The 12,098-nt window shown below is 40.6% G+C and overlaps 1 protein-coding gene across 9 annotated transcripts in view; it reads right to left on the reverse strand.

The window, feature by feature from the left end:
• Positions 1-391: 391 nt before the first annotated feature.
• Positions 392-12,098, reverse strand: part of LOC139944860 (guanine nucleotide exchange factor DBS-like) — a 120,011-nt gene continuing 108,304 nt past the window's right edge. For 6 of the 9 annotated variants that reach the window (XM_071941996.1, XM_071941995.1, XM_071941993.1 and 3 more), the window contains 4 exons: positions 11,223-11,259; positions 10,221-10,446; positions 9,655-9,753; positions 392-4,617 (listed from right to left, as the gene is read on the reverse strand). In XM_071941996.1, coding sequence (XP_071798097.1) covers positions 3,877-4,617; positions 9,655-9,753; positions 10,221-10,446; positions 11,223-11,259 — 1,103 coding nt within the window. In that variant the 3' untranslated portion in view covers positions 392-3,876. Of the gene's footprint in view, positions 4,618-6,686; positions 6,738-9,527; positions 9,754-10,220; positions 10,447-11,222; positions 11,260-12,098 lie in introns of all 9 variants that reach the window. The other 3 variants (XM_071942002.1, XM_071941999.1, XM_071942001.1) reach the window with 2 other exon arrangements.

Raw genomic sequence — 12,098 nt, forward strand, 5'->3', positions numbered from 1 at the left:
CTGTAAGTGGCCTCAAAGCATTATCCCCCAGAAATGGGGGGGGGGGGGGGCAGCATATTTGCACTGTGATGAGACCGATGTTAAAGGAACACGTTGCCTTGGATCGGACGAGTTGGTCTATTAAAAGCGTTTGAAACCGTTTGTTATGAAATGCATATGGTTAGAAAGGAGTTTTAAAAGTAGAATATAATGATCCACACAAGTATCACTCGAAATTGCACGGATTTCCTTTTACGTCGCGAACTATCACGGTCGGCCATTTATGGGAGTCAAAATTTTGACTCCCATAAATGGCCGACCGTGTTAGTCGACAGGGTAAAAAGAAAACCACGCAGTTTCGAGGCATATTTGTGTAGATCATTGTATTCTACTTTTACAATATCTTTCTAACCGTATACATTTTACAACAAACGGTTACAGAACGCTTTTCAAAGACCAACTCGACCGATCCAAGGCAACGTGTCCCTTTAACAAGAGAGCCATTAACAGCTCAACAAGGTGAGCTTGGGGGGGGGGGGCTGCTCCCGTTGTACATTTTACACAATGTATAACCATAGATCAGCCACAGCAAAATGCAGATCGAAAAATCCTGACGTATTCATAGTCATTGTGCACAGGAGTGTAACCACATGTGTACTATGAAATTCATAACAAAACCATTTTCCAAAATTGTTAAACCGACACTTTGAAATGAACAAAATGCATACAACGAAAAGACAGCCTATTTCAAGTACCTTTTCTGAGAAGGGGAGGTGGATGCTATACTGCAGCGTGAACAGTGATAGGGCCAAAGCCTAGACTTGACTCCAATCCCGATCATGTGCCATCCCAAGAAAACTATTGTTTTGCAATGCTATGCATACCCCAACGCGGGACAGCGACTTGACGAATCACTTATGACTATGTTAACATTGCTGCGTGACTCCGTGATACGTGTTGCCCAATCAAACGCAAGTGTACTGTAGTCTGGCTGCTATGCCCTCTAGCCCACCGCACTGCCTGCTACCCTTTACAAAGACAAACAAACAAAACAATCTATGAAAAACTAATCCCCCAAACCCTAACAGTCTGGCCTCATCTGGAATTGATACCCTGTTAACTGTGTTTGCTCACACCGACCTGAAAGCTACCCACACACCTCATCCAAGGTCACAGGAAGACCTATCATTGGCTGAGAGTTGTGCGTGGCGCTTACGCGTTATGCTCGTTTCCATAGATAGGTTGCAAATTATGTAAATCGGCCATCTTCAAGGGCAATTTGGAACACACAGCCTTGCTTTTTTCGTAAGAATGGTGTGCAGCCCGCAAACATTTCACAAAACTTGTTGACTGATTCGTTAGTAAACAGTGTGGTTGCGTTTTACACTGAGCGCTTGATGCCCCTGGAAGCAAAAATGCAATTTGCCTGAATAGATGGCGTCTACTGCACCTTTTATTTGACCTCAGTGATTGGCGACCATTGATTTCCAGTATAATGGAGATCAATGTTGGCAAGGGTTCTATCTAGTCAGGAAAAGCAAACTTATATACGCAGCAGACACTAATAAAGGTGGGGTACCAGACAACAATAAGAGTGAAAACAGCAAAACACTCTGATTGGACAACTCACCTGACCAATCAGAACCAACGTTCATCTGTGAACAAATCACAATCTTAACGTTAAATCACGTAAATTCAAGGCATTCAAATCTTCAAATCTGACCCTACTTTAAATCACGCATATTATTTGTAACATTTACAATGTACATAATTGTATTTCTTAACCTCTTTCTTTTACAATTTAAGGGGAAATTGGTAAATATAGTAATATTAGTAATGAAAATGTTTATAACCAAAGGTTTATTTCTCCAAATGATGTACTGACCACTGAAACTGCTCAATGTTCCACAACACCCAAGATCCAATAACCCTGTTTAATCTACATGCTAGGATTAGGGTTAGGATTAGGGTTAGGATCAGGACTAGGGTTAGGATTAGGCTAAGGATTAAGAGCATGTGGTGGTGTCGGAATTTAGAGCATGTGGTGGTGTCAGATCAAAGAGCATCAAATTCATGTTTTGGTGGTTAAGTCATCAGAGTGTGGGTTCTTCTCCCGTCATGACACTTGTGTCCAAGATGTTTTAATAGTTGCTTCTATTTACACAGGGGTATAACTGGTTTGCGTTGGTACAAGTTGATATTGTGTATAACAAAGCCTTTAAAGCACAATCAATTGCTGGGGCTATAAACTCCACAGAGATTAAAGAAATTTTATTTGCCCAATGACCATGGCACTATTATGTAAAGCGCATTGAGTCGTTATTGTGAAATGCGATACATAAGAACTAGTTTTTATTGTTATAACGCGTCTGCCTGTGGTCTGCCATTTTTGGAGTCAAAATGCATGTACTTGCACAGTGCTTTGTATCCATGCACTGCACAATGAAACACAGGTTATCCAACTCCAAAAATGGTGCAAGCAAAATTTATAGGATGATGTGGCGACAATAACACACCTGTGTATTTTCTGACATCCTTGATCCTAACCCTTACCCTAACCCTAACCCTTACCCTAACCCTTACCCTAACCCTAACCCTGACCCTGACGAAAACTCACGAGGTTAATAGAACATAAATAGAGCAGTTTTGATGTAAAGTATATTGGGGTTAAAAGCTTAATTTTATTAAGCTGCTAAGCAGCTTTTTCTGCTAAGCAACTCAACTTTTATGGCGGCCAGTGCCAAAATCAGCCAAGTTCTCAGTTATAGTGAAATGTCGATATAAGTAAAGACAACTGGAACAACAGCTGTGGTATCAATATGATGTGATGCTGTGTGTTGAGAAATTATTATCTTCTATGGTCTCATAAGGTGACTTTTGATGAGAAAACCAATCAAGTTCTTTTAGTTTTGGCAGAAGGACCTGGCTTTAACAAGGAGCGTCACATTCAAGTTCTTGCCTTCACTACAAAGGAAAGAATTTGAAAATGTTGAACTCTGATATTATTTGGATCCATAACTTGAAAATTAATGTTTTAACTATATTATATACTTGATAAATAAAACAATTCAAAAATAATCACAGTTCCACCTAACTCAGCAACATATAATGCCAGAGAATAAAATTTATATAAATATATATTTTCATATTATGTATATCATATACAAGCATTAACATGAAATACATATGCATGAGTTAGACACCATGAATATGTATTAGCATTTTAAACTTGATGTATAGTTTATACATAATTACATTAGCATAAACATTAATTTATATTATGTACAAAAAAAAGAAAAAATACAAAGAAAAATTAGTAATTACATGAAGAAACAAGTCCTAATTTTATGATTAAACTATTGGATGTGGTGTTCCTAAAAAAGAAAGTAAACCGAGTTTGTAGAAAGACTGCTGGAATTGTTTTGACACAGGTCATGGGTCAAGGGTTAAAGTTCAAAGCTTATACAATCATTAACAGTTCAAATGGCCTTAATTTCTATTATTTATCAACCCCAGAAGACACCACCAATAACTTGCCTTTTCCGTTCACCCTCCTCCCCCTGTCTTTAAACAGAAAAGAAAGCAAGCATTTTAAGCGAGCTCTATGCAGTTTTTATTTTGGGGCTGTGAATAGCCAACCGCCTTGTGTACATCATAAGGTTGCCAACACATTTTGAGGAAAAAAAACTGCCATAATACAAATATGCAGTATCATACACCCAACAGCGATAGTAATCGAGATGGCGCCCTCAACATTTTACGCACATTAGTGGTTAAATGGGCTTTCTCTTTTTTTTCTTCGCAGAAGCATTCAACTGAAGTTGTACCTCACTCAGCCACAGTAGTAAGGCTTCATTTACAAAGATTTACAGCTAGGATTTAGATGAAGGACTTTCTTCAGGTTTCCGTCACTCCGTTGGCGCTTGGCGAAACGTCAAACTCCACGACACCCGATGTCAACGGTTTAGATATTGCACCATTTAAATTACTGAAGTCATTTGGCGACAACTCTAGAGTGACAGTGGGGGCCTCCTGCGTCACCATGTATGCTTCACCTTGTGTTTCGGGTTGTATCATTATCTCTATCACCCCATCACCGACATCTGTTATCTGTGTGCTGATGATTTCCAGAGTGGCGTTACTTGACGATTCCTCTTCGTGGTCGAGGGACATATTCTTCGGCAGTTTCCTATCGGAGACTTGGATGACAGTCTCGGTGACAAACGACTTTGGCTGGTCATCCAGTGTCCCAGAATGTGGTTTTAGGTGGGGTTTGATCAGGGGGGCACGTTCAAGAGGTGTTTGTGGGTGGGGTTCAGGGATGGTGTCTGATGGTGATGATGCCGATCGTACTGGCTTACGTACTGGGTTGGAGTGAGAAGATTGACATGGTGCTTCTGGGTGGGGCGGCGGATGGGGGTCAACGATGAGGGCGGGTTTAGGGTTGGGTTCAGGAGGAGGAACAAGCTGTAGTAGAGAGGAGGATGGTGGGGCTTGAGCCTCGGTGACGATCTGAAGTTGCTTCTCCGGTGCTGCCGATGGCGACGACGATGACTGAGGCGGGGCTGGAACCTCTTTGATGATTTGAAGTTGCTTCTCCGGTATGGCCGTTGGAAGAGGGGTGTCACAAGACTCTACCTGATTGGGCGGATTGAAGCGGGAGATTATTAAGTAAAGGATTTGTGAACAGATTAACACACTACAATTTAGAGGTGGTCTAATACTAGAGATCAAGGGATAAGTGCATCTGAAGGACTCTTCTTCCACATAGATTGCTCAGCCGGAAAAAGATGAGGCAACAGCTGTGATGAACAAAATCAAAAGTGTGGGGGATGGGGGGCAGGGGTGTTGACCAATAATGATGAGGATGTCGGTCTACAGAATTATTCCCATGCTTAAAGATAAGTAATAACGTTACCCTTTGGATAGAACCATGATGGATTGGGGGGGGGGGGGTTGGCTTATCTTTGCTTCAGGGAAGAGAGTCAATGCTGAAAATAATTTCTGAAATAGGTTCCACATTTATGAAATGATATTTTCACCCCCATGGGGTTATAAATTACAATGAGAACACAGCTATTTCTCACAGAGCATTAAGAAATAAGGTCTTCAGAAAAATTATACTGAAATTTCATACCACAGTGGATAATATTGAATGGTCAAATAGTAGGAGGGTTGACTGTGTACTGTGAAGATGCATTCACCACATGATATCATATTGTAGGCTGGAATAATTTAATATTGAATGATCAAATAGTAGGAGGGTTAACTGTGTACTGTGTAGTTGGATTCAACACATGATATCATATTGCAGGCTAGAATAGTTTATCTACCATTCATAACCACAGTGGATAATATTGAATGGTCAGACGTAGGAGGGTTGACTGTGTAAATGCATTCACCACATGATATCACAATGTGTCTATAACTCAAGACCACGATTGATTATACCAAACTGATAGATGGTATGCCAGCTTAAAACTATTTTTTCCAGCTTCCAAAAGCATTTCTCCACAGGCCCACTTTATTTTAAAAGGATTTTTTAAAGAAATGCCATATAAACACAGTGCAAAATTTCCAAGAAGACATCACTATTTTAGTTTGTATAAAAAAGCGAATAATTTTTTGCAGCTGCGGTCCATACTTTTGACTTTTTTTTTAATGAGCATGAGGTTGAATCAGCTTTTCTGGTCTATTTCTTGTACTTGAAGGCAGTGGACAATATTGGTATTTACTCAAAATAATTATTAGCATAACACATTACTTGGTAACGAGTAATGGGGAGCTGTTAATAGTATAAAACATTGTGAGAAACGGCTCCCTCTGAAGTAACGTAGTTTTCCAGAAAGAAGTAAGTTTCCACGAATTTGATTTTGAGACCTCAGAATTAGATTTTGACGTCCCGAAATCAAGCATCTGAAAGCGCACAACTCCGTGTGACAAGGGAGTTTTTTCTTTCATTGTTATCTTGCAACTTCGACGACCAATTGAGCTCAAATTTTCACAGGTTTGTTATTTTATGCATATGTTGAGATACACCAAGTGAGAAGACTGGTCTTTGACACTTACCAATAGTGTCCAGTGTCTTAAAATAATAAATACAGCTGCATAAACACAATCTTGTTTATAACAATTTATAATACACAGAAAACAAATTTGACGAGCAGCCAAGGTTAGAAAATACACACCGATTAAAATGTCACACTGAAAATTAGCTTTTAAATTTTTTTTAAAAGTTAGTTGTGGTAAGAAGGCGAAAGCAGAAACAGCCATTGGTCTTTAAAAAAAAGTTTCTACTGAATATTTCCCATAAATAAATATGATATTATTTTGTTTGCCTTCAAGTATGACTCTGCTAGGGTCAGAAGGTCAGGCCATTACACTGGTAAGCAGTTTGCAACAGCTAATTCTATTTTCTCAATGTTATTTCAATTTGTCCATTTTCTACATTTAAAAAAGAAGAATTTTTTTTAACACAGTAAACAAATACATTTTTAGGTTTTGTGTCTAATGCGTGAGGTGTATACTGCTCTCTAGTGACTCTGACTAAACAGAATTTTTTTCGTTGAGTGCAAAAAAGATAAATGATCAGCAGAGTATGGAAATATGCAAGTGAAATGCAAAGCACCCAAAAGAATGTGAGAGAGCCTGGTTACCAGACTGAGGGGATGAAACAATAGTGAGTGAGCCCATGAAAGAAATCTTACCTCAAATGAAAATGGTTGTGACCTATTAACAGGCTCAAACAAAGAAAAATCCTGCAAAGCATATCAGGGTAGGGGTGAAAGAAGAACGATGAGAAAAATGAGGGTGAAAACAGTTAATTGAAAACGACATGCTGTTAATCTCCATGCACTTATAATTTGAACCTCATCAAACTCCATGAAAAAGAAGGGGAAAAAAATGCTAAAACGATTGCTTAATTTTGATGGATTCAGTCAACTGTACCTGAGGTCAGGCATTCCCAATCTTATCTGTGTCTAAATTGGCCGAGTCTGATGGGTTCAGTGCTGCACAGCCAAACAAACCATGCTTAGCAGGGCAAGGCTTATCAGGGTCTAAGTGTTGCCTGAGTTTGATGGATTCAGTACTGCACAGCCAAACCAACCATGCTCAGCATTGAGCCAGGCATACCAGTGTTATCACAGTCCAAAGGTACTGTCTGAGTTTGATGGATTCAGTACTGCACAGCCAAACCAACCATGCTCAGCATTGAGCCAGGCATACCAGTGTTATCACAGTCCAAAAGTACTGTCTGAGTTTGATGGATTCAGTACTGCACAGCCAAACCAACCATCCTCAGCATTGAGCAAGGCACACTAACACCAATCTTATTGGAGCCTGAATATTTGCCTGAGTTTGAAGGATTCACTACTGCACAACCATGCTCAACGAATCCAGGCTTGCCAATTTTATCAGAGTATAAAGGCTTTGCAAGAGTTTGATGGATTCATTACTGTACAGTCAAACCAACCATGCTCAGCATGCTCAGCATTGAGCAAGGCACACTAACACCAATCTTGTTGGAGCCTGAATGTTTGCCTGAGTTTGATGGATTCAGTACTGCACATCTAAACCAACCATGCTCGGCGAATCCAGGCTTGCCAACTTTATCAGAGTATAAAGGCTTCGCAATAGTTTGATGGATTCAGTGTGTACAGCCAAACCAACCGTGCTCCACATGGAGTCAGGCATACCAGTGTTATCAGAGTCCAAATGTATTGTCTGAATTTGATGGATTCAGTACTGCACAGCCAAACCAACCATGCTTAACACGAAACCGGGCGATTTGATCAGAGTCTGAAGGTTTTGCCTGAGTTTGATGGATTCAGTACAGTACAGCCAAACCAACCATGCTCAGCATTGAGCCAGGCATACCAATGTTATCACAGTCTAAAGATTTGGATGTCCAAACTGCATAAATGCTGATGAATTCAGGAAGTTTCTTCTTCTAACTTTTAGCAAATTGAAATTGTGTTCATTTATGATTTCTACTTTTTCTAGCAGGTTCTCATAAAAAAAGTCACATATGCAAATACAATCATTGACCTACAGTATAATGCATAACTTTGACTTACACATGTAGACTTCAAGCTAGAGGTTTTTTTTATTATTTTTTTTAATGATATTTTCTTTATGCAAGTCGCCTGACACACAAGGCCTGAAGACCACTCAAGGTGTGGGCTACAATTATTTTTTCCAGAGGCCGTTGCCACCTACTCCTAGGGCAGAAACAGGGTTACCCCTTTCACAGTCCATACGAATGTAGGCTTGGGTATCATCAATTCGAAGTCTGACCGGTAGAGTAGAAAGCACTACCTCCCATATTTTATGTAGCAAGTGTCACGACCTGGATCCGAACCCACACCCTGCTGATCAAACACCAGTGCTTGAATCCGGTGCTCTTAACCACTCGGCCATGACACTGCCACAAAGGTATGATTCCTAAATGAACAGACCCAGTGCACTGATATCAAACACGGCTATTGTCTGCCTATGGTTTGCCATTTTGGGAGTCAAACATGCTGCACATGTAGCTGAATGTGCGAAGTAACGCACAGGTGATCCAACACCCAAAATGTCAAGGGGGCAGACTTATTGCGATGACATCCGTGACTCGGGTCAATAGAATGATTGTAATTGCAGCATGCCTCATGCATAAATCATATGAAACATCAACTTGCAAAAAACAAAAACATTTGAGCTAAAATAACATGCCATCCCTCAAGATCAAAACAAATACAACTTATTAGATAAAATTATTAACTGAAATAAGGATGCAAAGCACGAAGGGTCTCTGAAGGACTTGGATTTTAAGATTTGGGTGGGGATGGGTCGGCAAGGAAGGATGGGGCAGGGAAAAAAGAGTCAGTTACTTAAGAGAGACTTAAAAGCCAGTACCATTAAAATGTTAAGAAGGGAAAGTTTATTGAGTGTTTTTGTTTTGAGGGTTGTGATTGGATACTTGTTTGAAATGCAACAAGTTTATTTGTCAACAGGCAAATCAACTCAACTGCCCATAATCAAATCTGCTGACATGAAACCATAAAACTAATTGTTCCAGTAGTATTATTTATTTTGTTGGCGCAGGTGGCTGATGGCGGACAGGGGTTCGGGGAAGTTGGCAGCAGTTTTAGAAAATGTGGGTGGGGAGGGGAGATTGGATAAATGTTGTTTATGTTTTAACAAAATAATTGTTAGAGCTTATGAAGTAGCAATTTTTTTCTCAGCAGGTAAGGAGCACATTAGTTGAGCAAAAGGGTAATATGGAGCAAAAAAATAATATGGAGCCAAATATTTTAGTGATTATCTTTTGGAAGGTACAACTTTATTTTTCAGAGGCAATAAAAGCACGATATCAAGTTTTCCAGTTTTCCTAGTAATTTCTCGCCATAATCAGTGAAGTACATGACTTAGGAATCATAAAATGGATGGGAAGAGTTGTGGTGGGGGGGGGGGGGTGATTGGTAGCCCAACAGATGAAAAATGAAAAATGTTACAAATTAAAAAGGAACAGAAAAGTCACACTCCACAATGCAACAACAAACCTTGACTGCTCAGACTAGGACTGCTTCGTGCAAGCTGATTGGTTAAAGGCTCCAGGTAGCCGCCCGGTACCCAACCCTGCTGGCCGGTATCCGGACGGCTTACCAGCCACCAGCCTTCTTTACCGACCTTCTGTACGCTGACTCTGTCGCCGACTTTCACGGCCATTTCTCCCTCTTCCACGACGTTGTACTCGGCAAGAACTACATACTGGTTTACTGTCACAGGCTTCAACATCAAAGGAAGAGAACAAAAAATAGATGTAACGTATTCCCAAAAAATTACGGCAAAATGGTTTCTGTGCCAGAATTTATTGCAGAAGGAAACAAATTACATCCTTGACCAAAATAGTACAGTCTGGCACAATGTGTCATTTATCCAGTCGGCGGCCTGGTAAGGAGATTGGACAGACAAAATTATGCTAACCAAAACAAGTTTACCAGCCAAACTACCATACTACATGTACAATCTTTGACTGGTATCCTGCTTATTTTCGCTAAGTAGAAAATGTTCAAGCAATCTTTTCAGCTTAAGCAGCTCAGGGTTCAATTTCATGGCGCTGTTTACCACAAGCTTCTGTGCTTACCGAGCCATGTAAAGCACAAAACGCTTGTGGAATATAAGCAGATAATTTCACAGTAAAGCAGAGCCATGAAATTGGGCCCAGATTTAGAAAATCATAAATGAAAACTCACCTGAGGTGAAGCCACCTCACGTCTGTCATCTAACAGTTCATCGTCGGACTCACTGAATTCTCCGCTAGCCCAGCCTTCCTCATTCTCTTCTTCTTCAATCTCTAAGGATTGCTCGCTGGCCAGGGAAGGGTTGGCGCTGCCGTACCCTGTGGAGGATGTATCGCTAGCGGTAGGGGACGGGAGAGGGCCTCCGTTGGATGTGACGGTCGTGGCTTCCGTGGCGGGCCTATTTATAATGGAAGAGAGAAGTAATATAATCATTTTAGTTTTTTAACCCCGACACCAAAGTGTGAAAAGTATACACAGTGTTTTCAGAGTCCTGCAATGTGTAATGAGTCTTGCAGGGAAAAAACAAAATTTACATGATGCTCGAGTGGGACTCAAACCCCAAACCCCCACATTGGCCCAATTTAATGGCACTGCTCATTTAGATGATAGCAATGGATGCTGGAGTAAAGCGGTGTGATGATATAAGTGTCATGACCGGGTATTGAACCCACACTCTGCTGCTGACAACACCAGAGCTTGCGGTCCGATGAACTAAACCACTCCGCCACAACACGCCACTAGAATGCACTAAACGTTGCTGCATTTCATACCATAATGCTGATGACTATTAGAGAGACAAAAAGGCCTATGAGTATTGTACCTTCTAGTCGCATTTTGGTTATTGACCCATTTCACCCGACGTCATCATCAGAAAAATCTTGAATGCTCCATACTGGTGGGCAATTTCACTATGCATTTTCATATAATAACTCTATGCATAGAGCATGCTGTGCGTTATGCAGTGAAGTGCGCGTTTTAGGCAACGCGGCGTTAATACACGTAAACCTAACTGCCCACCAACATGGTGAGCGTGGCATCAGTCGCCGTGTGTGACGCGCGTGCAAGGGGTCAATACATCGATGTAGGGGAATAAGACAATGACTGCCCAATGACAGCAGTCCATTCAAAGATGTCCCCAACATTTCCCCAAATCTAAACTAAACGACTACTCACCCACTTTCCAAGCTGTTGGGTTTCTGTAGATTTTTCCCTATTTCAAAAAAAGAAAAGCAAAATTTATCAGAATTAACTTTAAAAAACCTCTATGATTCCACACTAAAAATTCAACTCCCTCTACTTCCAATATTGTCTGTCTTCAACTTCACAAGATTTGGAGTTCATCTTTGTTTCGTTTACAAATACTGACCACCAATATATTTAAGCCGCCTCGAGTGCCACAATAGAGACCCTTCTCTGAGGTGGTCACAAGCTTGTTCGCCATGCTGAAATCCTATCACTCCTACGTCCGGCACAACAGAACTAGAACTGTACAAACACGCGCTGCGAAACGCAACGCTTGATAGTAATACGCGTACAGATTGTACATGTGCATTATATTCCAGAATGGTAGACCTCCCTTGTTGCTATCGAAATGTGACGCAGTGAGAAGGCTCGTTAAACTGGGTTGGTACAAATCTGCCATTTTGTAGTAAGATATTTTTAACCATATTTTTTAATGCAGGCTTGGAATTTCATCTTTGAGAGGGAAAGGCCATTTTTAGTGTGCGATTGGCACTTCCACTCGAAAATAAAATAGTCTTTGGGAAACTTTTGAAGGGACACCAAAGCTAAGACCAGGGGCAACAAAAGCCATGGTCTCCATGCAGTTCCAGGCCCACAAAAATGCATATCAGCATTTTGCAACCAGGGAGATTTTGTAGAACAATCAGGAAGATATAAGAAAGAATTACACTTGACATGATTAGGAAAAAGTTCCCAAAATCATGGAGTTTTTCAAATTTGCTCATCAGAACATGGAAAGATTGGTTTATTTTCAGGGAACTTTCTGCAGAATCATGGCCAGTTGGCAGCTCTGGTAGTGAGTGACTT

This window comes from Asterias amurensis, chromosome 12 (assembly GCF_032118995.1).
Source record: "Asterias amurensis chromosome 12, ASM3211899v1".
Classification (NCBI taxonomy): Eukaryota; Metazoa; Echinodermata; class Asteroidea; order Forcipulatida; family Asteriidae; genus Asterias; species Asterias amurensis.